The sequence below is a fragment of the Lepisma saccharinum genome, chromosome 30 (assembly GCF_977018435.1).
Source record: "Lepisma saccharinum chromosome 30, izLepSacc3.1, whole genome shotgun sequence".
Classification (NCBI taxonomy): domain Eukaryota; kingdom Metazoa; phylum Arthropoda; class Insecta; order Zygentoma; family Lepismatidae; genus Lepisma; species Lepisma saccharinum.
In genome coordinates, this window is record NC_139258.1 from 36,883,023 (window position 1) to 36,909,065 (window position 26,043).

General features: G+C 38.1%; 1 protein-coding gene across 1 annotated transcript in view; it reads right to left on the reverse strand.

Moving 5' to 3' along the window:
• The window catches only part of LOC145981843 (uncharacterized), a 50,016-nt gene extending 24,456 nt beyond the window's left edge, over nt 1-25,560 (reverse strand). Inside the window, exons 1-4 of the mRNA XM_083115284.1 lie at nt 25,460-25,560; nt 19,404-19,505; nt 16,912-17,038; nt 236-377 (exon numbers count right to left, since the gene is read on the reverse strand). Of these exons, the coding sequence (XP_082971410.1) occupies nt 236-377; nt 16,912-17,038; nt 19,404-19,499 (365 nt within the window). The 5' untranslated portion in view covers nt 19,500-19,505; nt 25,460-25,560. The remainder of the gene's footprint in view (nt 1-235; nt 378-16,911; nt 17,039-19,403; nt 19,506-25,459) is intronic.
• Between the last annotated feature and the right edge of the window lie 483 nt (nt 25,561-26,043).

Below are 26,043 nucleotides of genomic sequence, written 5' to 3' on the forward strand. Positions count from 1 at the left end.
GACAAAAAAAAAAAGATAAAACAATTCTAGAGTTTATGGTAATTCATTTCAATATTTCATATCTCTGACTACTGTTCACTAAAAAAATGGAAACAGGCAATTAAATCACCACTACAATTCTCCACTGATAAAACTTTGGCTCTGCTGGTCAACTTCTAGTTTCGACTTGTCTTTACAAACGCAGAATACATTTAACAACAATTTTCAAAATTAATGCAATCCGAGTATTACTTACCCTGGTGGTTCTGTGAAATTATTTTCCTCCTCTTCATCCTCATCAGCCTCTGCATCATCCCATCTCTCGTCCGAGGTAGTCACATCAAAGTGAAATGGGGCAATTCCCAAATCTCCATGACAAAAGGGAGTTAAAGTGTTCACTGTAAAAGTAAATATCTAGTGCAAAGAGCTGCAAACATTCAGACAGTACACACTTAATGCCTAGGGTGATTATTAATTCAATTTCTTTGCACGGAACCAGCCTTCTGAGTAGGTATGGATGATATCGCGATATATCGTCACAAATAATAAGATATTTTTTCCCGTATCATGATATCGGCTACATATTGCCAATATATATATATATTATAAATACACACACACACACACACACAGGGTGTCATTTTAATTGCGCCCACGGAAACCAGATTCGTATGGAGGAAATCAAAACAAACAACTTTTTTCAGTAACATTTTTCTCGTTGGTGTGTCGATTCGACGCTACAGCCGTTCAAAAAAGACCGTTTTGCCACCTGGATGCTGGCAACCCAACACAACATTTGATCGTATCTGTGACGTCATTTTCTGCGGCGAAACAGCACATGGCAGGGTTGCAAGGAACACACAAATTTTGTGAAAAATGACAAACTACCAACCACATTATTAGCTGTAAAACAAAGCGAGAAATTGCGTCCAGAAGACCGAACATCATAGCCTACCAGCCAGAAGATCAGCAGTCATCTCCGCGGAGGGAGAAGTGAACCAACGATATGAGAATGGTAAAAAAAACGTATTCAAAATGAAGTGTCAAAATCGGATTTTGTTTCAGCCTACATATCAAATATCAACAACAATAAATTTCATTGGACTTACAGGTTACACGTGGCTGTTTACGTCCAGCTACATGGCAAATATTTGCAAATCTCGTTGCAAGGTTGATATCTACAGGTTTGTCTCCAGATGCCATGTGGTACTTTTGTGCTGATAAGGGAAGTATCCGAGGTTCACGTTGTTACATTTCGGCTGAAACACGTACAACCACAGTAACAATCTAATAATGAATCAGTAGCGAATATACAGTCCTGTTCACAGTTGCAAACTATTACATTAGGGCGTGTTGAATTTTTCATCTTTAAAAATCCTGATTTGAGGGGTGTTAAAAATTTGTGGTATGATTAGGTAATTTGAAATATATTTTGGTTACTTGTAAATATTTAGGTCTTGCTTGGTAAATATCTATGTGAAAAGTTCCTACTTTTTAACATTTTTTAAATATTTCTGTCATTTAAACGTATGGGTTATTCCCAAATTTTCATGAAAACAGATGTTGATAAGTGCCTAAAATTGATTAAAAGTTATTGTAGTTCTCTTATATATGTATTGTAGTCATGTGCACTATTAATATTATACTCCTTTCTTTTTTTCAACTGAGACTGAAGAATTTCCATTTTGAGAGTTGCAATTGGTGTCCACTGTGTCAATGACAGTGTGGCTGTGGCGAGGCAGATACGGTATGTGATATCTTTTTTGCTTTCTACAACCAGTGATAACTGCTTCACTATGACTACAAAGAAGAGAACAAGACAGGGAACATTCACATATATGAGCAACCTTATTGGAAGTGGAAAAGATATGTTGCCTTCTGAATTACCAACTTTGCGAGATGTGTTAAGATATAGACTGTTGCTGAGAGAACAAAGTAGTGAGGATATGAGAAACTATCCAGCTGCGAGTGTTGCAAAAGACATATATCCTAAAGTACTTGAAAAATGGGAACGAGCAAACTGTTCTTTTGTTTTCCCTGTTGTGAATTCAAGAGTTACAGTATTAGCAAAGATTCAAGAAAGTTGGGAGCAAGCAAAAAACATATCTCTTGGAAGGGGCAAGTTAGATATTAAAGAAGCCTTTGCTTCAAAACTTGACAAGCACTTTGACATTCTCAATTGCAAACGTGAAATCATTATGTGCTCTGAATTTGGCTGTGCTACAGATTGCACAAAAGAAGCTCGCATTAATTGTACATGCTCTAAAGACAAGAAGATCCCAGTGAAAGAACTTGCTTTCATTAAAGGCCAAAGAAACAAGATTGGTTCTATTGGACCACACCAAATTAGTTTGCCAGATTCTCCAGAACATAACAGACTGATAAAGAAGCAAAAGCGAGGAGAAGTTGAGAGAACAAGACTTGCTGAATATAAAAAGGAATGCTTGCAGACTTCTTCACTTCCATCACATGAAGAAAGTTCTTCTGGGGTTGGAAATGAGAAAAAGAATCTGATACAGAAGATGGAAGTGAATCAAATTATGATTTAGCAGCTACTTCAACTTCTAATGAAGAGAAACATTACAATACATTAGATATACCTAATGTTGCTATGCAGAGCATCAGATACGGTGTTGGTCTTCGTGCCACAGCTGCAATTACCACCGCTGCATTTATTGATATCGGCTTGATCACTGAAGAAAACACGAAACTTGTTACTGACCACAATAAAGTAAAGAAAGCACAGGAGAAATTGATGTCATCATTAGACAATGAATTTGAAGAAATTTGTAAGAAGGGTTAAATTGATTGCATATTTTTTTTCGATGGTCGTGAAGATTCAACTAAAGTTATGCTGAAGGCTGAAAATTCAGAGCAGCAGTTTCCCAGTACTATGAAAGAACAACATTATTCAGTTTGTAGTGAGCCACTTTACACCAGAGAAAAGCTCAAAGAATTAAAATCCAGCTGAAATAATTGCTGACAATTTACTTAATTTCATGACAGAGAAAGGTATTGATAAAACAATACAAGCAATTGGAGGTGATTCAACAAATATTAATACCGGCTGGGAAGGTGGCACCATGCACTGGGTAGAAGTCAAACTAGGCCGCAAACTTAACTGGCTAGTTTGTGCTCTTCACACCAAAGAGTTACCTCTTCGCCATTTAATCACAGCCCTTGATGGCAAGACTTTGTCAAACAAGTGGACAGGTGACATTGGTAAAATGTTAGATGCAGCTACAGAGCTTGATATTAATCCTAAATTTCCAAAAATTTCAATTGGAGTACCTCTTATTGAACTCGGTGACAGTATATTGTGAAGGATCTGCCAACCGAACACGCGTATGGATATAGAATTACACTGGCCATAAGAGCAGGTAAACTTCCCAATAATCTGGCACTTCTAGAAATTGGACCAGTGAGCCATTCAATGTTAATTCAGACACTGCTGTGCTCAAATAATAAGGAAGAAAGGAGAGCTGGAATTCAAAAGATCATCGATTTGAGAGGTGGCAATGATGATACATTTGGACATCTTTCAGTACGTCCAAGGAAGACACCTTCTATAAACACCTCTGCTTCAAACTTATTGGAGTTGATAGACTGGTTTGATGGAGTTTATGAACCTCCATTAACATGCAAAATGACCTTGACAGAAATAAAGGAATTTATTGACAAGCCTATGCAAGTTCCTCAGTGGCCTTGTCATGGTCAGGTGATTTAAAGATGTGTGAAACAAGTCACGGAGGCTGCAGGAAAGGTGTATACACAGGAAAAAAGGAAGGGCTACATCAGAGGCCAAGAAGCAGGTCGTCGGCTTTTGTCAAGAAATGAATAAAAACAGGACTTGATGAAACTTGTTATTAATTCTAATTAATGCTATTATTTTTTTTTACTATAATAGAACGTTATAAGATAAAGTAATGATATGTTGTTACAGCTGGAAACAAAATTTCTTTATATTTTCGCTTGTACAAAATGATTATAAACTTCAACTTCGCTTCAAAATGCGAGTTTTTGGCTTTTTTTTTAGTGCATTTCAAACAAACCTCAATTTACCAAGCTAATCATCAACCAATCATAAAAATAATTGCAGATTTGGATTCCTCATGTCCAATAACATATTTAAAGAACCCCTCATTGAGCAAATTCGCAAAAGAAAATTTTCCGTCCTTAAATGACACGCCCTACTATTACATGTGTATTCGGTGCATAGATAAACACAGTCGTTGGACAGCTTGTATTACTACTACTTATATCCCTGTATTGTCAACCATTTTTGTCACTTCCCTCATAATGCCCTGAATATATATTATATTTACCTATGTATTAGTTACCTTTGGAATTTTGAGTTCTATCATTTCTATTTTGTCATCTGTTCAGTGTGTCACAGACAACTAGTATCAGAAGGACGAAGTGTATAAGACTAAATTGTAGGTGCCAACTTGGTAACTACATTTGCAAATATCTAACATGTAAGCTGAGGCAAAATTCGATATGACCAATTTTACTTGAATTCGATTTTCATTCTACCATTTTTAGTATCGTTTATTTACTTCCTGGTAGGTTACAGAACGTGTTTTCTCGTTTAATTTTACGGTACATAATGTGGCTGATTGTAGCTATGTCATTTTTCACAGAATATGTGTGTTCCTGGCAATCCTGGAACGCATCACAATCAAATGTTGTGTGTGGTTGCCAGCATTCAGGCGGCAAAACGGGCTTTTTTGAATGACTGTAGAGCCAAAACGATGCACCAACGAGAAAAATGTTACTGAGAAAAGTTGTTTGTTTTGATGTTCTCTACACGTTTCCGTGGTCCGAGGGCGCCATTAAAATGACACTATATATATATATAAAGGTAAGGGTAAAGTGCTCCCCTGTGCACAGCACCATGCCATGAAGGCGTATAGGGGGTGTGGGGGTAATGCCCCACACTTTCTTGATCCGGTCGTGAGTGGGGGTGATGTGATCAGCATCACGCCCCTGACTGCCTTTACCCACCAGGGTTTCCCCCAGGTACCCATGTTATTCGACACTGGGTGGGCACCGGGGCCGCTTCCAACATTAGAAAAGTTCCCGCATTTGAACCGGCCGGGGATCAAACCCGGGACCTTTAGCATGGTAGTCAGACGCGTTACCGACTGAGCCACCGTGGCCTTATATATATATATATATATATATATATCACCAAATATCGTCCACCAATTATCATGATGATATATCGCTAAAATATCATGATGATATAACACTGACACGATTTATATCACCAAAATATCGTGATATATTGTCTGGACGATATATCACCCAACACTAGTTCTGAGGGTCTCTGGATATTTGTTTTTTTCTATGATGGGGATGGGTTTGAAGATACAGTTGGTAGATGCTTGCTTCCAAGCAAATAAATAAACTCAGGATGCTGAGGAGACTATAAGGATATAGTGTAGTATGGCTCATGTAATGACGTCAAGTAAACTTGTATGATCATGTGACTGGGCCTCCCCGATGGCGCAGTGGTAGCGTCGTCGCCTTGTAGTCAAGGGGTCCCGGGTTCGATACCCGGTGGAGGCACATGGCACAGTGGTTCGGATCCCACTTTAAACCGTAGGTCCAGTCCCGATTAGCCTTACTGTGCATAAAGTGGACTTAAAACACCAACTCAAACCAAACCAAATGATCATGTGACTAAAACAAGTTCTGCCATTGCCTAGACCTTGGAGCTGTGTGAGCGAAAAGTTTGGCATGGCAGAACTTGGGAGACCGGACAAACACACCCACCACAGGCTGAGTATATTGTAACTCAGTGTACTTTTTTTTTTTCAGGATGCATGCCCTGGTATAGAGCGACAAAACGTCCCCGCGCAGCTTTCCCATTTTCCGTTCAGCTCGGGCCATAAGGAAGCATGGTCCACTCTCCTCCTCCCCTTCTCGCGGGAGTATGGTGCACAGGAGCTGTGGGTCTGCGCAGGACAGCTTGTATTACTACTACTTATATCCCTGTATTGTCAACCATTTTTGTCACTTCCCTCATAATGCCCTGAATATATATTATATTTACCTATGTATTAGTTACCTTTGGAATTTTGAGTTCTATCATTTCTATTTTGTCATCTGTTCAGTGTGTCACAGACAACTAGTATCAGAAGGACGAAGTGTATAAGACTAAATTGTAGGTGCCAACTTGGTAACTACATTTGCAAATATCTAACATGTAAGCTGAGGCAAAATTCGATATGACCAATTTTACTTGAATTCGATTTTCATTCTACAATTTTTAGTATCGTTTATTTACTTCCTGGTAGGTTACAGAACGTGTTTTCTCGTTTAATTTTACGGTACATAATGTGGCTGATTGTAGCTATGTCATTTTTCACAGAATATGTGTGTTCCTGGCAATCCTGGAACGAATCACAATCAAATGTTGTGTGTGGTTGCCAGCATTCAGGCAGCAAAACGGGCTTTTTTGAATGACTGTAGAGCCAAAACGATGCACCAACGAGAAAAATGTTACTGAGAAAAGTTGTTTGTTTTGATGTTCTTTACACGTTTCCGTGGTCCGTGGGCGCCATTAAAATGACACTATATATATATATAAAGGTAAGGGTAAAGTGCTCCCCTGTGCACAGCACCATGCCATGAAGGCGTATAGGGGGTGTGGGGGTAATGCCCCACACTTTCTTGATCCGGTCGTGAGTGGGGGTGATGTGATCAGCATCACGCCCCTGACCGCCTTTACCCCCCTGGGTTTCCCCCAGGTACCCATGTTATTTGACACTGGGTGGGTGCCGGGGCCGCTTCCAACATTAGAAAAGTTCCCGGATTTGAACCAGCCGGGGATCAAACCCGGGACCTTTAGCATGGTAGTCAGACGCATTACCGACTGAGCCACCGTGGCCTTATATATATATATATATATATATATATATATATATATATATATATATATATATATATATATCACCAAATATCGTCCACCAATTATCATGATGATATATCGCTAAAATATCGTGATGATATAACACTGACACGACATATATCACCAAAATATCGTGATGATATCGTCTAGTTGATATCGCCTGGACGATATTTTTTAAATATCACGATATATTGTCTGGACGATATATCGCCCAACACTAGTTCTGAGGGTCTCTGGATATTTGTTTTTTTCTATGATGGGGATGGGTTTGAAGATACAGTTGGTAGATGCTTGCTTCCAAGCAAATAAATAAACTCAGGATGCTGAGGAGACTATAAGGATATAGTGTAGTATGGCTCATGTAATGACGTCAAGTAAACTTGTATGATCATGTGACTAAAACAAGTTCTGCCATTGCCTAGACCTTGGAGCTGTGTGAGTGAAGAGTTTGGCATGGCAGAACTTTGAGACCGGACAAACACACCCACCACAGGCTGAGTATATTGTAACTCAGTGTACTTTTTTTTCAGCCTGCATGCCCTGGTATAGAGCGACCACAAAAAAAAACCTTGGACGAAAAGTCCCCGCGCAGCTTTCCCTTTTTCAGTTCAGCTCGGGCCATAAGGAAGCATGGTCTACTCTCCTCCTCCCCTTCTCGCGGGAGTATGGCGCACAGAAGCTGCGGGTCTGCGCAGATTTTTTTGCTTGTGGTTTTACTATAGTGATTTACCTTCCATTTACTTATAGTTCCTTAATAAATATTTCACTTGTTTAAATTGTTGAAATTAATTTGTTTAGTAAGGGTAGATTACCCTGGGTCATGTTGGTCAGATTGGTTTTATGGTGGGTTGCTATACATTCGTTAAAGCCATATTTTCTACAGACTGATTTACAGCTTGACTGGTTTTCTTGGACAGACTTTTCGTTACATGTTATTCCTCCTAAAAGAATGCGAATTGTAATTATAGAAATGAAAGTATTGGGAGAATGATACATGTAGGGTTCTTCTTGTTGACTGGAAAAATGAGGTTGAATTATTGTTATCATATAAATTTGTGATGGGTTTTGATATTAAAGGATTGTGGTATTTATAGTTATTCAAAAGAATTGTTAATAAAATTTGGGAGTGAAATGAAGTTTTTAAATTGACCTTATTAACCATCTAAATTCATAAAGTTGAATAATTTCCACTGTGCAGGTAAGTTAATCCCCTTCTTACCCCCTATTTTAAAATTGCGAAGGGAAATAAGAGGTGTAAGGGATTATAAGACAATGGATAATTTTAAGACAACAGGTAACACTGTGGATTCAAGGACTTTGTAGCAACATTTCCCTTACCAGAATTCTCAATGTTGCTAGTCCATTATGTTCTTGCCTTGAATCCAAAACAATCTCAAGCACATGTGCTCTTACTGGGTATAGCATGTACACTTCTCTCAACATCTTGTTCTCCATTATGTAAATTTAAGATTTGTTGTTTTTCAATTGAAAACGAAGAATTGTATGTGCAGTTTGGTTTTGATTTGATTTGATTTGATTTAGTTTATTTTACTTCGCGTTTTGTGCCTCTTGGCTAATTTGCGAAGATGGGGATGAGTGATGAAATGATGAAATTGATGAATGGACATTCACAAACAACCAAGCCCGACCGGGATTCGAACCCGGGACCCTTGGCGTCGCAGCGCGACGCGCGATGTGCTAACCACTCGGCCACAGGGTCGGGCCGTATGTGCAGTTTGGAACACAGAAGATGTTTTCCTCAACCTGGAGAGAATTGCTTGCGCATTTGAACACAAAGAGGCAAATTTCTCATGATTTTAGGGGAAATTTCAGTAACGATGCTCTGCACAATACCAGAAAATTCTGCAAAGTGTATTTTTGGAGGAATCTGCATTATTCTTATAGGTGAAAGTCTTGACAATTCACAAAATGGTTCTATGAACATGGGTTCAATTTATAACGGTTACTAAGATAATGTATTTGAATCATGCATACATCATCATAGGGTAGAAATGACAGAAAAGACAAGACAACCTGAAAAAACTGTTGACTCATTTATTTAAGTACTACAGCGGTACTTATCACAACTTGTCATTTATTCATTTGCCTCCACCAGAGAGAATCTCCAATTACAGGAAAGCTTACATATATTATACTCCCTCTGTCCCATAATTATTGTCCGGTACACTTTTGTTTGTTGTCCCATAATAATTGTCTGATATGCAAACTGTGACATTGGTGTATACAGAAGAAGAAAATGAAACACTGGAATGAATCATACAACATTATTACTCAAGGATCAGTACAAATTGGCCAATCAAACATCCAAAAGAACATAAATAAAAAGTCACCATTTTGGCAGACCGGACTATAATTATGGGACAGAGGGAGTATTCAAATAATAAACATATAACAGTGTAGAGTACACATAAACACACACACACACACACAAACGCATTTATACACAAAAGATAAAAAGTCAAGTACTGCAGGAAACAGGGTAGCTACGATTTTTTGATTATGAAATTCCCAGACTTTTCCAGGTTTTCCAGACCAGAAATAAAATTTTTCCAGACATGTTTGTCGTCATGATTTTTGCTTTTGAACCTCATGTTTTTCAATTAAATATGCAGGCATGTTAATTATTATGAATATGAATACACACAGTTATTAGCTGAAAATTTACCAAGTGAATAATATAATGTTATTCAATTAAAAAATAAATAACTATTGTGCTTCCCCATTTTCACTAAGTCATTACAATTAAGGTGGTGTAAAAAAATCAATAAAAAAATGTGGCATATATCAAAGCTTTACAATGTAACCTGTAGAAAATTCGGTTATGTACCTTTAGAAAATATGCATTAAGTTTAATGATTATATTTTTTAATTTATTGAAAATAGTACATATTGCGGAAATTCAGAAATTCAGAAAAATATATATATATATATGCGGGCCACACTTTGGAATCAAATATCTCCATTATTTGAGTTTTCCACATGCTGGAACGAATTTTATATTACGGAAAACATCGAAATCTGTCTTTTAAAAGGTAACAGTTCCAAATGTTTTATGATTTTTTTTTCAAATTTTCCTAGCAGGAAGACTAATTATCATAGAATTTTGGCAATCATTGTGACACCTTTGAACCTTCCTTAAAATAATGAGCACTATTTGGATTCGAAAAAAGTTATTTCTGTTGAAAAAAAAACTTCAAAATGACCTTACTCAATCATACATGCTTCCCACGGACAAGGCTTGCTCCGGTTGACAAGCGACAGTAAGTATCGTAAACTAGTGGGAATGAATGTAGAAATAAATCGGAACCTTAGTAGAGTGCATTCAGGGTCTTTATTTTAATTCTAAGACAACCAAACCTGACATTCCTAACATAACCACAAAAGCATATATTCACAAAATCTTAAGTAATCGCTAAAACTCTGCAGTATGTGTTAACAGACATAAATCGAAATCAAACCATGTAAAAGTTGCATTTGTAGCATGATGAAATCGTAATAAAACAAAAGGAACTTGGGTTCATTTTCACCACTTTTCAGCATAATTTCATTCTACACGCAAACAATACGTAAAATTACTACCGACATGAAACCAACATTCCTAACCTAACCACGATGTGTGACCAGCTTACTTTTAATTCCTCTATTTCGCACCAGTTTTTAAAAAATAATTCGTTCTACATGCACAAAACACGTGCATATTCAAATAATGACGTCACTGATACTGCATAAAATCACTAATTTCTCGGGTGTAACACATCTCTGCAATGTAAAAACTACGACAACGAGCAAATGAACTAGTTGATCAGGTTGCTTCTGAACAGGTCGCAAACAGACTCAAATTCACAGAACGGGTTCACGGGGGGGAACGAAGTAGCGAGTCCCTTTGTTTTTACTCGGCATCCACACCCGTCCAGTGTGGCATCTACCACAGCCAGTTACATGAAATTCTGCTCTTCAAGCTGTATTGCAGATCCAAAACCAATGAACTGTCCGAAGAGGTGTGTTCTTGAAGAAAGAAAATTTCCTCACCACACACAAAGCTAAAGGAACATTTTTTCCACAAGAAATTCTGAGGATGGCTGGTGCGTAGGTTTTGTCTTGAGTAGCTTGTTCTCTAAGGAAAAATCTCACGCCTCTCCAAATTCCGGTCTTGAACAGGTTCACAAAAACGAGTCGCAAAATGAACGGATCCAAGAGTAAATAAATATAGAATTGAAATAGTCGTTTTCACGTTCAGAAGAGACAACGGCGCTTATGGAGAAACCACACAGTGTTGCCAATACAGCGCTAGCTCATGTCGCCGGGAAATGATGACCTTCCTTCACAATGAAGGTGTTACATATTTTGTATATATAATGATAATTATATGTAATTATTAACATTAATATTATACTGTGAACGTTACAGTTACCCTTTTTACTATGATCCATTGCGATCACTACACACGCGAGTGTAATGCACGAATATGACACTTCAGAAATCACTTAAAAAAGTAAAAATCACTGAGAGCTCACACAACTGAAAACACTTTTTCGGGAGAGGGAAAAAGTCTAAACAGACCAAAGCAGATCTCTCACTCAAGTAAGGGGACCCTGGCACATGGGTTAGATTCAAGTGGCAACCCAAACAAACAAATGAGTTATGGCCCACGTGAACTGATAAGACGCGAATGACTCAAGCAAGGCATGTCATATTTCTATCTTGAAGCCCCATATTTTGTCACGTGTTGGAAAGCCTTTCAAAGGTTAATATGGTGTCTATGAATTTATGTGTACGTTGGAAACTGAAAGGTGATCTTCATTTCAGCATTAATGTCGACAGTAATGTAAACGAAAACAACATGTATTTGCGACAGCACTAACGTTGCTCACAACAGCAGCATTGGAAATAATTGTCAATTATTAAATTTAAGTAATTTCAATTCTATTATAACAAACTGCATGAAGTTCATATTTTTACTGAATGGAAATAAAATAACAACTGGAAAACTTTGTGGTGATAGCTGGAATGCTGCGGTGAGTCAGCTCAAGATGGCCAGACAACGTCTCCTTACTTCGCGCGCGGTTCGGGTTAAAAAGAAACTCCAAATGCATGGAAGTAATATTTCTGGGAACCTTTGAGTGGTTATAAAAAATAATTTCATTATTTTCTCCACAACTTTGTCGCTGGAAGTTTTTACTTGGAATTACAGAACAAAAAATGGCCAGCGACGACATTTTCTACTGCACGAATATAAAAAATCTCCACATACTTTATTTGAATATTTTTTAATGCAAATATGCTTTAAAGTATTGATAAATTCTGAGTACCACCGTCACCTATGACAATTAAAAAACAGTGTCAATTTTTTTCATAATGAAAGCTTCAATTTTACGGCATGTTTCAACGTTAGGAATGAAAACAATGTAAAAATTGTTTTTTCACAGAAAATTTGCGTTTTTAATTTATCTAAAATTATGTAAGCAAGTTACCAGTTTTTTGTGTTCACCATCGTATTCTCTACAAAATTTCCTGCAAAACTGCAGGTACCGATTTTACTTAAGCTAAATTTGTAAATCCAGAAATTTGACAACAGCGCGCTCGTATTTCCCATAAGAAAAGCATTGCCCATAAGAGCCCATTGTGTCTTCTGAACGTGAAAACGACTCTAGAAGTCATAATAACGAGAGAAACAAGTTTCTGAACTGAATCTTTTGGGGGGACTGGAATCACAAGAACCGAATTCGGAAGTGGAAATGAACAGTTCATTCATTTTGTAACTGGTTCTCCTGCAACTCCAAAATGCACGTAAATTCCAGAAAATATGCAAAATTCCATGACTATTCCCTGACCAACCAAATTCCCTGACTTTTCCCTGTTTTCCAGGTTTTCCAGTCGCGTAGCAACCCTGAGGAAAGGAAGAAGTGAGGTATTGCAGGAAAGGAACATATATCCATCCATATACACATATATTCATTGTTCAGAACATAGCCTTCACATAGTATGGAACGGCAAAAAATAACATTTAGCATATATATGTCATACATAGTCACCATAGATACAAGGTAAGAGTAAGGAAAGTAGAAGGCAAAATAATTTCAGAATAATGGAAAATAATGCACAGTAAAATGGATTCACATACATAACATGTGTACAGGGTAAATCAAAATGATGGACCCGATTATACAAATTTATTCTGTAAAATCTAATAAACATACGTTATTGTGAGACATGAGCTTCGAAAGGTTAACTTTCAAAGTTTAACAAGTCTGTGATTAGTGTGCAAGTGTGCAATGGCATTTCGTTACCAAATATCGGAGAGAACCACCTACGGGGAAGGCCATTCGTAAGTGGTATGAACATTTCAGAGTTTCGGGCTGCATCTGTAAACGAAAATCGACTGGCCGTCAGTCGACTGGGGAACGGGTGCACACATTTTTCGTGCGGTGTCCACAGAAGTCCACCTACCGGGTAACGAGAGAACTTCAACTTCCACAGAAAATTGTCTGGCAGGTTCTGCGGAAACGTTTACAAATGAAACCATACCACTTGCAACTAGTTCAAGCCTTAAAAGACACTGATTAGCTTTGCGTGCATCCTTCTGTGCTGATTTCCTTGCATTAATGGAAACGGATGGGTTCTCTGAGAGGTTAATTTAAAGTGATGAAGCAACTTTTCACCTTTCAGGGAAAGTGAATAGATACAACGTAAGGATTTGGAGAACTGCTAACCCCCATGAATTTGTGGAACACGAACGCGATTCTCCCAAAGTGAATGCCTTTTGTGCCATTTCCCATGAAAAGATTTATGGGTCCTTTTTCTTCCATGAACGTACTGTGACAGGACTTGTTTTACTTGACATGCTGCAACTATAGCTCCTTCCACAGCTTGCAGAGGATAGCACATATTTCATTCTCCAATTGGATGGTGCCCCTGCTCATTACCATGGCAGCATTCGGGACCATCTCAATGGGGCATTGGAACAACGTTGGATAGGCCGTGCATCTCCGGAGGACCGACCTCTCCTTCATTGGCCAACTCGTTCCCCCGACTTGACCCATGTGATTCTTCATGTGGGGTTTTGTCAAGGATCATGTTTACGTACCACCACTTCCAACAACATTGGATGACCTGCGTGCCCGCATCACAGCAGCCACTGCTGATACTGACCGCAATATGCTACACAAGGTTTGGCAGGAGACCGACTATCGGCTTGATGTGTGCCATGTTACACGAGGTACTAACATAGAACGCTTGTGATTTGTTTGAAAAAAACTTTGACAGTTTACCTTACTTAGCACATGCCTCACAATAACATTTGTTTATTATATTTCACAGAATAAATGTCTGAAATCGGGTCCATCATTTTGACTTACCCTGTATATCTAGTCTTTTTCAAAAATTGGTTTTAAAGTTTTTAGATACAAGGAAAGTGGCAGACTAAAATCCAGATTTTCAAGCCTTGTAGATATAAAGGGTGTCTTTTTTAGAGGCAGAGAACTTTAAGTTAAAATAAAAAACAGAAAAATTATTTCATTATCCATGTAATTGGTTGTACTTTACAGATCATGTTATGGCATTAATGTTTGAATATGATTTCAGGCATGTGGCCACCGCGACTGGCACGTACATGACGTAATCTGGAGGTCCAATTTTCACACACTCTTCGCAGTACATCAGGCTGTATGTCGGCAATAATGCGTCGAATATTGGCTTCCAAGTGCTCAATTGTTTCTGGTTTATCTGCATAGACGTGCGACTTGACATATCCCCAGAGAAAATAATCCAACGGCGTCAAATCGCACGAACGTGGTGGCCAGTTAACAGGGCCATTGCGTGAAATTACTCGGTCGTCGAACATTTCTTGCAGTAAATGAATTGTGGCATGCACTGTATGACAGGTGACCCCGTCCTGCTGAAACCACATGTCTGCCACATTCATGTCTTGCAATTGAAGCACGAAAAAGTTAGTAATCATGTCCCTGTACCACGCACCGTTGACTGTCACTTTCTGACCAAAATCATTTTTGAAGACATACGGACCAATTATTCCACGGGCCCATAGAGCGCACCACACGGTCACCTTTTCTGGATGTAATGGTGTTTCGACAATGGCTTGTGGATTACCATCACTTCAAATGCAGCAATTTTGTATATTGACATAACCATTTAACCAAAAGTGTGCTTCATCACTGAACAAAAGTTTCAAATGAAATTGTGGATCAATAGCAATTTGTCCTTCAGCCCTTTCACCAAATGTACGGCGTGAACGATGATCATGTGGCTTCAATTCCTGTACCAGTTGAATCTTGTACACACGTAAACCAAGATCTAGACGCAAAATATTCCATAATGTGGATGGACACAAGTTTAATTGTTGAGCACGATGACGAATCAAGGCATTTCGATCATCATCAACACTACGCTGCACTACTCCTATTGCTTGCTCTGTCCGCACTGTACGACGTCTTACGGGATGCATATTATCGTGTAGAGTAAATGTATTGCGAAAACGATCCATAGTTCCTCGAATTAATCGCTCTGATGGACGATTATGAGCACTGTAAATTGCACGTAATGCTCGATGAGTTTGTCGAACGGAACCATGATTTTCAAAATAAAGTTGCACAATTTGCAACCGTTGCTCCGGCGTGAGTCTATTCATGATGACTTGCCAAACCAAACTAACCTCGAAACAAGTGGGAACTGCCTTCTATGATGTGATAGAAAACAGTGTTGCCAGTTTAAAGTTCTGTGCCTCTAAAAAAATCACCCTTTACTATTATATGTAGAACAGTGTCTGAATAAATGTGATTATGCCAAAATATGCCACCCTTCATAGTAATGTATTTTTGAATGCTTGACAAAACATGCACGGTTGTTCACAAGAGATCATCCTGGCATTCACTAATCTTGGTAAAAGCACCTGTGATGCAAGCGATCAGTTCAGCATGTATATCCACATTTGTGCTCTCCGGGCTACAATTTCGTGGCACCGAGTACGTAAAACTTCGCTGATTCTTGTCTCCATGCAGAACTTCCAATTGCATGTAGTAAACATAACTCCTATTTCATTTCACTATGCAGTCTCCTGCTTCCGACGTTGTGCATACAAGACTGCAGGGCGAGTCTTGTGTGAAGACATTCTTCCTTGATCGTGGCAAAAGGGGCACCGTACTGAGCACCGTGTAGCGGGCACTGAGTGTTGTGACTCGACCAAGCATACGCTTCAACAAGGAAAAGATGCACGACTGGTGCTGCCTCCTGGCATTTGCCGAAATAACTATTACCAGAAGTAGCAGAAAAGGATGCAAATTCGTTCAGGGGTGGAACAAGCCAAATAGTAGCGATTAGAAACGGTGAATATTATTTAATATTTTCTAGCAACGCGAAAATAGCCACATATGGGATAAGAAAAAATGTAAAGAACTCACCATGTCATAAAATCCTTACCTCATCCGTCTTCTGGCCAAAACCACAATGTATGCCACAGTTAACGCGTTGCAACATCTCTTCTCCCTTCTCATCTATCAGCAGCCAGCCCTCCTCTGGGTATGGTCACTGCATTGCCCAGTGGCATGTATATGAGGGATGAATGAAGAAGGCAAGAATGTTAAAAAAAAACAGTGACTGAACCTAATCTTTCACCACACTCAAAAAATGCTCAAGGGAAGATTGTTCACCAGTCCTGTTTTAGGGGAGGGGTGTGAATGGCAAGATGCTTGGGAATTCTGAACTAGGCCTCCTTTATCAGTATGCACTACACCCGTAGATTTATAACTGTGGTCTTCTCTTGGATTTGGGAAACGTAGGATGTCATAGCTTGGTGAAGCCTGTACTTTATATTGTATCAAGTACACAAAATATAACGTTTCAACTCGTAAAACTACAGTCTATGCAATCTTGAACACACACACACACACACAAAAGAGAGAGGACTGGAACCAGATAATGTCAACACAATTCAGATTTTAGACAAAAAATTAAAATTTAAATAAAATAATATTACTTACATGCATATTTATGACTCTCCACAATGTGCTTCTTATCACAAGTTCTTATATGGTTGTACAAATCTTCCTTGTCTACTAGATGGGTTGCATCAAATGGGCAAATAGATTTTTGCACTGTAGGGTAATTCTAACACAGAAAAAAATATTTCAATTAACATTCTGAATGTTTGATACAAACTCTCAAAAACATACAATTTTGCAAATACAGGGTGTTCAAAATTAAGCATCTATTTTGTTAAAATTGTGATTTTACTCGGAATGTTTTGCATGGTATATATTCGTTACACATTACAGTGGAGCCACGATTTTACATTTTCCTGCATTAAACATTCAATTTTGACAGTTCAAACATAGCAAAATGCCATAAAACTTTCCTTGATTCTACATTTCCTCGCATTTTAAGTTTCTTCAGCTTGGTCCCCTGAAAAACATAAAATCAAGCTACCATCTTACTTTCAACATGTGCACCATCTACATCATGACAACTTCCATCTGTCTGCAGTGGCGTGAAAAACCTTCTGGACCATTGCCGGTGTTATGGCAGCAGCTGCTTGTGTAATGCAGTATTTGGTTGGGTAATCAGTACTGGCCGATATAGGCATGTTGGTGTATCACTTTATCAGTAAAATTACAGATTATTTTACCAATCCGATATATCTACCAATATCTTAAAATTTAATGCAATATTGTGTTATTTTGATATAATTTTTTATGGATATAACATAATTCAAGTACTCACGTTTTCCTCGAAGCTATTTTAAGTAATTTTCTAATAATTTCAGTAGCCACTGCCACCATCCTCATTGGAATTTGTTGTGTCGTTGCTTCTGTTGTTTCTTCCTAAATCGCTGCTAGGTGTGCTGTTGTCGCCTGTATGTCTGCATTTGTGACGTCTACTGTTCACCGCTGTTAATTGCTGCAGTAAAGGAAGCCAGGTGTGGTGTGCCTGACCACTATATATGTTCAGTTCATGGTTGTAGTGCATGATGGCATATGTTCCTTTGATTTTTGTGTCTATGAGAGTGTGTGCTTTGTATTTTACTAGTACTTTACTTCATTTCATGGTTGTGGAATTTGATATGCTTTGCAAGTCCGGTGGTGGGTTGGGCCATTTTTGCATTTAATATGCGCTGCTGAATTCTCTTACAGATGGGCTTGCCGATGTAATGAACCTTGCACTCGCATTCAGCATCATAGACACCTGGGTTGTTGAGGGGGGGGGGGGGGGAGGAAGTATTGTTTAGGTTTGTTTAGTTGGTCAGCTATTTTGGAGGTTGGTTTGTGTGCTATTTGGATTTTGTAGGGGCGGAGGGCTTTGGTAAGGTGGTTGATGTGGTAGGATGGTAGGGAAAGGCAAATCTCTTAATTTTGCTACTGGGATCTGGTTGAGTTGATGGAAAAGGTTGTGTTAAATAGAAAAATACTTAAAACAGCTTCGCGGAAAACGTGAGTACCTGAATTATCTATTACCACGTCTCTCATTCCCATAGTATGAAATGATATAAACATATATGTTGTTATAGCTTCATTTCCATTGCAAAAGTTTGATGTATCTGGTGACGTACATTTAATAAGGAGATCAGTGAACCATTTGGAATTTTATATCGGATCGGTAGAATATCGGTCATTGATACCGGTGAATTTGACATCGGTACTTTATCGGCATCGGCCAAAACTTGATATCCCTAATAAATAGATACTCCACACATGTTATGGTTGAGTGTTAGACAACGCATAAGCCTTAATCTTTGCCATGTAAAACAAGAGCTAAATAAATAAATGAAAACAGTTGGAGTAGTAATTTGACTCCAATATTGTTTATACTTTTTAAGATTGCAGCATGCCTTGCCAGACAGTTGTGCATGTTGCATATTGTCATCTGTAGGATGAAACTTGTGTCATCATCATTGTATTCATCTTATCATGTGGGAAATGTTGTTTGCTACTATTGTATACTTCCCATCAAGTTGGTGTTTCTTGTGATGAGATGTTTTCAACTTGGGCAATATTGAAAGTGAAATCAGCAAGAGACGTATCCAATTGAGAAGATGGTACTGTACTGAAGACAAGTGAAGATCATATGATGAAAGTAATGTCGGTGTAGAGGAGCTGAGAGTAGGGGGAAGAATGTGAGTGCTCTACTCTCGGCAGGGTCATCAGAAAGGATGGCTACTGTGAATCACCAGCAGACATGCGGCCATGTTCATAGCTGTGACAGTGCAGTGTGTGACACTCCACTGGACACTAAAATCAGACGACCTCAAAACACACAAATGAATCAATCAGCATTGTTACGACATTTCTTATGATTCTTGTTACCCTATTTATTGACACTCATTTCATATCTTTGAGTGTTTCTTGTAAATCATATGAAGACAAAACAAGAATTGAAATATGAAAACAAAAATTTAAAAAATGTGAGTACTTCTTCTATCTTACAAATGATGTACAAACAACATTTCATGAATTACATACTAATTTGACCAACATACCTTTTTGCATTTTACAAGGTGCATTTGGATTCTTGACTTCAGAATTTGATGTGATACATTATATGGACATGTAACATATGTATCTCCAGTCTCCATTTTGCACTGTAAAAAGAAAAAAAAAATATTAATAGATGAGTCTAGATGTTATCTCATGAATGCCTCAGGAGCTTGGGAAGTAGTTGTTTGGGCATGATTATTATTAAAAAAAAGTGTAAATTAGGACATGAACATTTGCCCTAAGCAGGGGAAATGGAGAGGAATTTGTAAAGAAACATAAATGCCCTATATTTTTAGTGTCATATAATTTGAATCAAGGAAATGCATGTTTCAGTTGAACAAAGAGAAATCATGCAAATTACAAATCTATGGACTGCATTCTCAAACTCAAATTTGATTCAGATATTGAAAAAAATAATAATAATAAAGTGTGTGGCATGCTACAAAAAAGACTAAAGCTATAATCAGCATAGATTGGGTCCACACTCTGTTAATGTCACTGTGTAATACCTAAGAGGCATTGCTTTGGGGATATATAGGTATCCTACAAGAAGTTTCCCATTTTTATTTAATATTTTGAAGGTAAATCAGGGTGTATACAGAACAAAGTTATTGGACTAAAAAACAACCTCACTAAGCTTCTGTGTACCAACCCTGCTGGAAATTTCTACTGATTAGTCAAATTCTAATGTTCTCAAATGTCTTCTACTCGGTGGAGGAACATTGTGGTACATGATTGACTGAATTGTTGTTTTAAGTCCACTTTATGCACAGAAAGGCTAATCGGGACTGGGCCTACAGTTTAAAGTGGGATCCGAATCACTATGTTCCTCCACCAGGTATTGAACCTGGGACCCCTCGATTACAAGGCGATGACGCTTTAGGTTTAAAAAAGGCTATAATTCTTCTGCACTTCAACCGTACGGTTACTGTACTGAAAAAACAATGTGAACAATAATGCTATAATATGTTATAACTTCATTTATTGAGTCCAAGCATAGATAGTTTAATTCTTGACACTACAATTCCAGTGATTTAAAAGTGCATTCGAAAAATATTTGTATTCAGTTTCTTCATAATGTAGGATTTCCATGGTTATTCATATGTGTAATCCACTTGCAGAAATGAGTAATCTCTTTTATTCAACTCCGTCGACAGTATGTTGATTGTTGGTTTTTCAAGCATTAAGGGTTAGATATTTGTTTAAACTAATTTTTTGTTCTTTTCGCAATAATATTAAGAACAATATGTCAATTTATGATAATAACAATATGTTTTCCAATGTTCTACAAGTGTTTTAAACACAATGAAGCTGTACACATTTTTCGAATTCAGACTTTACAATATGGCGAGATAGCCCAAGCCTTGAATGCAACTCATTTCAAGTGCGAACACCTCTCACTCGTTTATTTCGTCACTTTTTATATTTGTACTTAACTACTGTGAATTGCGAAAAATTCTTTAACGTGACATTTGGCTTTTCTGACGAAAATAATGTCAATAACAGTAATTATTGTTTGTCCTTTTCTCGGTTCCTTAAGACACGATATGGTGGGTACAGCTTCAGTATTATCAGTGGGTATACAGTGTTTCCAACTTTCTTAACCGAAAAATGCTCCACGGACCATTCACGCATAGCCACAAAAACCATTCCCGGGTAGCCCCACAAACCATTCACGGTAAGGTTAGGTTCGATTAGGTTAGGCAAACATAGTTAAAATTTTGGGTCGTAGTAATATCAAGAATGTATTTTTCGTTTTTTCATCTTCTTGCAAAACAACCGCTTCGTTGGAAACACTGACAGGAGATTACGTCGTCATCATCCAGTTCACGTAGACAAAGGAAGGAACAGCAACTGCAATTGTGCGTCTAAGAGATATTTTTCGTGAAAAACACATGATTTACCGCTCCAGCAGATTCTACGATGACAGAAAATATCTCGATGAAGTATCCAAATGCCAGAAAAACTCATTCCAGTAAGTACTTACTTGTGTAAAAATGAAGAAATCCATTATCCTGATTGACAACTTTTACCTCATGTTATTTCAAGTTATGTTAATTGCTGAATATCTGTTTACTATTCAAGTTCATAATGCAAATATTGAGTGAGTATTTTCATTAATGGACCGACGAGAGAAGTAAGTTTTTCAGAGTCTGTAAAAATTTTGGTACTGGTCCAAGGGTTAATACAGATTTTTCCATCTCAGATGGTGTAAATTTGTTTTTAGAGGAGTGTAAGGGTATATTTTGAGCAAAAAATGAACATAAATTGGGGCCATTGACCCACTGTACCCTTTTGAGACTTACATTGAATTTTGTTTTAATAGACAGATTTCGATGTTAATATAAAATTGGGGTAAAACTTCGGTATGGTCCCAATGGATTTTTACACAAGAAACTACTTACGGAAATGAGTTTCTGTAGCATTTACAAGTTTGTGGAGGTATTTTCTTTCATCGTGGAATCTATTTCACCGGGAAATTAAGTATTTTTCAACAGAAATATCTCTCAGACGCACAATTGCTGTTGCTTTCATTTGCATGCACTACGTGAACAAAATGTTGCGAACATTTGATGATGTAACTCCCTGTCAGTGTTTCCAACAATGCCATTTTTTTTTGCAGGAAGATGACAATTTAAACTATGTTTGCCTAACCTTACTGAACCTAACCTTGCCGTGCATGGTTTGTGGGGTTAGCCGTGAATGGTTCGTGGGGATTTTTCGGTTGACAAGGTTGGAAACACTGTATACCCACTGATGATCTACCACGCCAGTCAAGCTGTCTCGCCATTTTGTCTCTTACGGAAGTGCAAAAAAGGACGAACAATCATTACTCCTCATGCCACAAATAGAAATTATTTTCGTGAAAAAAGCAAAATAACACCTTGAAGAATCTTTCGCAATGCAGTATAGGTAAGTAGGAATGTTAAAAATGACGAAATAAAGGAGTGAGAGGTGTTGGGACCATACCGAAGTTTTACCTAAAATTACCATGCAGAAAACACACTACTATTAGTGAGTACTTTCACCAATTTATATTAGTAAAAAAAATGGTTGTATGCACAAATAACGAAAGAACATATTGAAAATATGTGTGTGAAGAACGCTACATTTTCTCCAGCCAGAAATAGAGAACACGTCCATAACAGCAGTGTTGCAATCTGCGAATATTAAGAATGTCAGTGTATGGAATAAAGCACCTTTTCTCGTAGAACAAGCTAAGTAAACTAAGATTATACACATATGTAATGTCTATACTATGCATAATTGTAATAAATAATATGTCAGTATAGTAAAAAAGACTGTAAATAAAGAAATGATTAAAAGTTTCATGCAAATAATCTCAATTTTCGACATATCGAGTAATTCTTGTTTGTTTGATTTTGCTTGTGTTACATGCAATATGGCAGAGAAATCTTGACTCGCATTGTCCATGATCAGTGGTTATGCAGTTTTGCAACCTTCATTGAAAAATACCTACTTTAGTGTTACTGATTTTGTATTTTTTTTCCAGGTTCGAAAACCCCACGAACCATGCACGTAGCCCCACAAATCATACACGGATAGCCCCACGAACCATTCATAAATAGCCCCACAAACCATGGACAGCAAGGTTAGGTTCAGCAAACGGTTAAAATTGTCATCTTCAAAATTGTCATGTTCTTGGAAAACAACGGTGTGTTTGGAAACACTGGCCAGGGGTTACACCATCGAAAGCACACAACATTTGATTCACATAGTGACCGATTCGGAAAATTTGCATGCCAAAGGAAACATCCAGGTGGGGGCTACAGATATTTTTCCAGAGCCAAAGGAACATGGCTCAAAAATGTGATTTAACAACTGTGTTTAGTCTGATGTACAGTTTCGCGAACGATGAGTGCTACGAAACTGTTATTCAGGAAGCCCGAAGACCTGGTTCTAACATGCCTTTAAAAGGAATCCATAGAAAAAGGTGGTAGCCGGAGCGTAGCGGAGGTGGGGCTGCGGTAGGAGTAGGTCAATTACCCCAGGGACTGAGCCCGGAATTTTTTTTTTGCCCTGAAAAAAAAACAATTGACTGTTATATATCCATCGGTACGGGTGGGGGAAATTGCGAATTTTTCCCCGTTCCGAATGTCGGGATTTAAAAAATTTCCCATCCTGCACACCCCTAATTACTACTAGATGTCGCTCCTGCTTCTCACACAAAACTCCTTCGGACCTCCTGCGAACATCCGGGGAGAGAGGAACAGCTAGCGGTTGTAGTCTGTCATGCATGAAGTTTGCGAAACTGTGAATTTTTGGCAAGATACTTTTAACATCTTATTTTTCACATAATTTGTGCTTCCTTCAGGAGATAACTGTGCTAATTAGCTTCCGTAAAGTTCAAATTACCTCAGCAGTACTTCACGATGCTTCCTTTCGCTTCCATGGATGGAGAATACCTTGCATATTGGGAGGAAACATTGTTGTGTAAGGCATTTTTAAAGTATTTTTTTCAACACTAACAAGTAGTTTTCCGAAATCGGAACACTGCTAAATACTTTAAGAAAGGTTCAAATTTCGTGTGACAATGATTGCCAAAATCCTACGATAGTTAGTGTTTCTGCTACAAGATTTTCAGAAAGAGCATAACACAATCGGAACCGTTACCCCTTGTTCTTTAAAGTTTTTATAGGTTCACATTAAACTATTTTATTAGTTCGACGGGAGGGGGGAACATGACCGCTAGTCCCCCAGCCCCTTGTGTTCGGGCCTGACAAAGTCCTACATCTTGGGACAGCATGACCTACTTGGTAAATTTCTCGTATGGGACAAACAGCTGAAATTTGCTAGTTCATTTAATTTGAATATTCGTACTTACGTATTCTGCATTGAGAAACATTGCTGAACGTGGCATTTCGCTTATTTCACAGAAATAAGCTCTATTTGCGACATATTGAGTAAGTTTTCCTCGTTTCTTTTTGCCTTCGGTAACACGCAAAATGGCGGTCACAGTTTCACTACCGTACTCGGCATGCAGTGTTTCCACCCCACTGCACCCAAAAATACCTACGTAGCCCACAAACCATTGACGCATAGCCCCACAAACCATTCATACATAGCCCCACGAAACATTTCCGGTAAGGTTAGGTTAGGTAGGGTCCCTATAGGTTTCAATAGTTAAAAATTGGTTTCGAAAAAAATATGCGTAGCCCCACACACACCATTCTCGCATAGCCCCACGAACCATTGACACATAGCCCCACGAACCATTGACACATAGCCCCACAAACCATTTGCGGAAACGTATCTTCTTCAGTTACAAAAACACGTGTTTGGAAACACTGACCAGGATTACGTCATCACACACAGGCTACATCCACCTGGAAGTAAATGGATGCAAGAGCTTCCGTGCATCGGTCACACATTTATATCGAAAAATATATGATTTACCGTCAAAATTCAATGAACGATGCGAGAAAACACTTCCCCGAACTTCTAGAAGTATAAAGAAACTGCATTCGGTATGTAATTTCTCCTGTAAATTTGATGAAATCCGTTTGTCCCTTACGAGAAATTTACCGTCCTACTTTTCCCTCATAGTGGTCCGGTAACCTAGGGAGGCAGAAATATCTAGTTATGACTGTACATCTTTCAAATCACGGATTCACTTAAACCAAAATTTAAACATCACACATACCTAGCACATTACGCAATATCACAATAATATAAATACTACACTACAAAATATACAATCTTGCATTTAAATCTCAGAGTATACTCTATAAGATTCAAATATTGGATGATGTACTGTATATGCACAACTGTACGTTGAATGCGATAATATCACAACAATATGAATACTACGCTACAAAATATACAATCTTGCATCCAATTCTCAGAGTATACTCTATAAGATTCGAATATTTTATGTACTGTACATGCACAACTGCTTAGTGCACGTTGAATGCGATGTGGTAGGTTAGCTCTAATTCAGGAGGCATATTAAGACTTTTCACATCAATCTTGTCGCAGATTATGTTTATAGTAATGCGAAATTCCTACTGTCATTCATATTCTTGTCTGTTAATACCTTTAATCAAACTTCTTTATGACTATAAAATTCTTCCTTATCTTCGAACACGACCACCAAATTTGACGACCACGACAAATGAGAATCACAGTTTACAAAACTTCACAGTGTTACTAAGTATTGTGCCTTTACTCATATATTGAAATTTCCCAAGTTCTCCAGTCTACTTTTGAGGAGTCGTTTCATCAGCCTTGGGCCCGTTCCGAAAGTCGCACGAGTTTAACGCGTTAAACGAGTTATGGTAACTGGCCGTTCCATAAGTGCTTCCGTGCGTTTCGTGAGTTTCATTATGCTGTCCCAAAAGTCGCATTCCGTGCGTTTCGTGCAAGAACGAGATTCACCAAACGCACGGGCCAGGATGCTGGTTTGTTCCGTGAAAATCGTCTGCTTCTTGCAGACAAAGTGCGTGCTGATGGATTCAAACTGCACTAGTTCGGAAAATGTATTATAATTTTAACAGATAGCGATATGAAGCAACATGCACAAGATAAGTATGCCTTGACCGTTCTTAGAATGTGATTAAAATGAGTAACAGTGGCCATAATAGAGTTTATTTTTGCCATAAGGACATTCCTTCCGCTGAC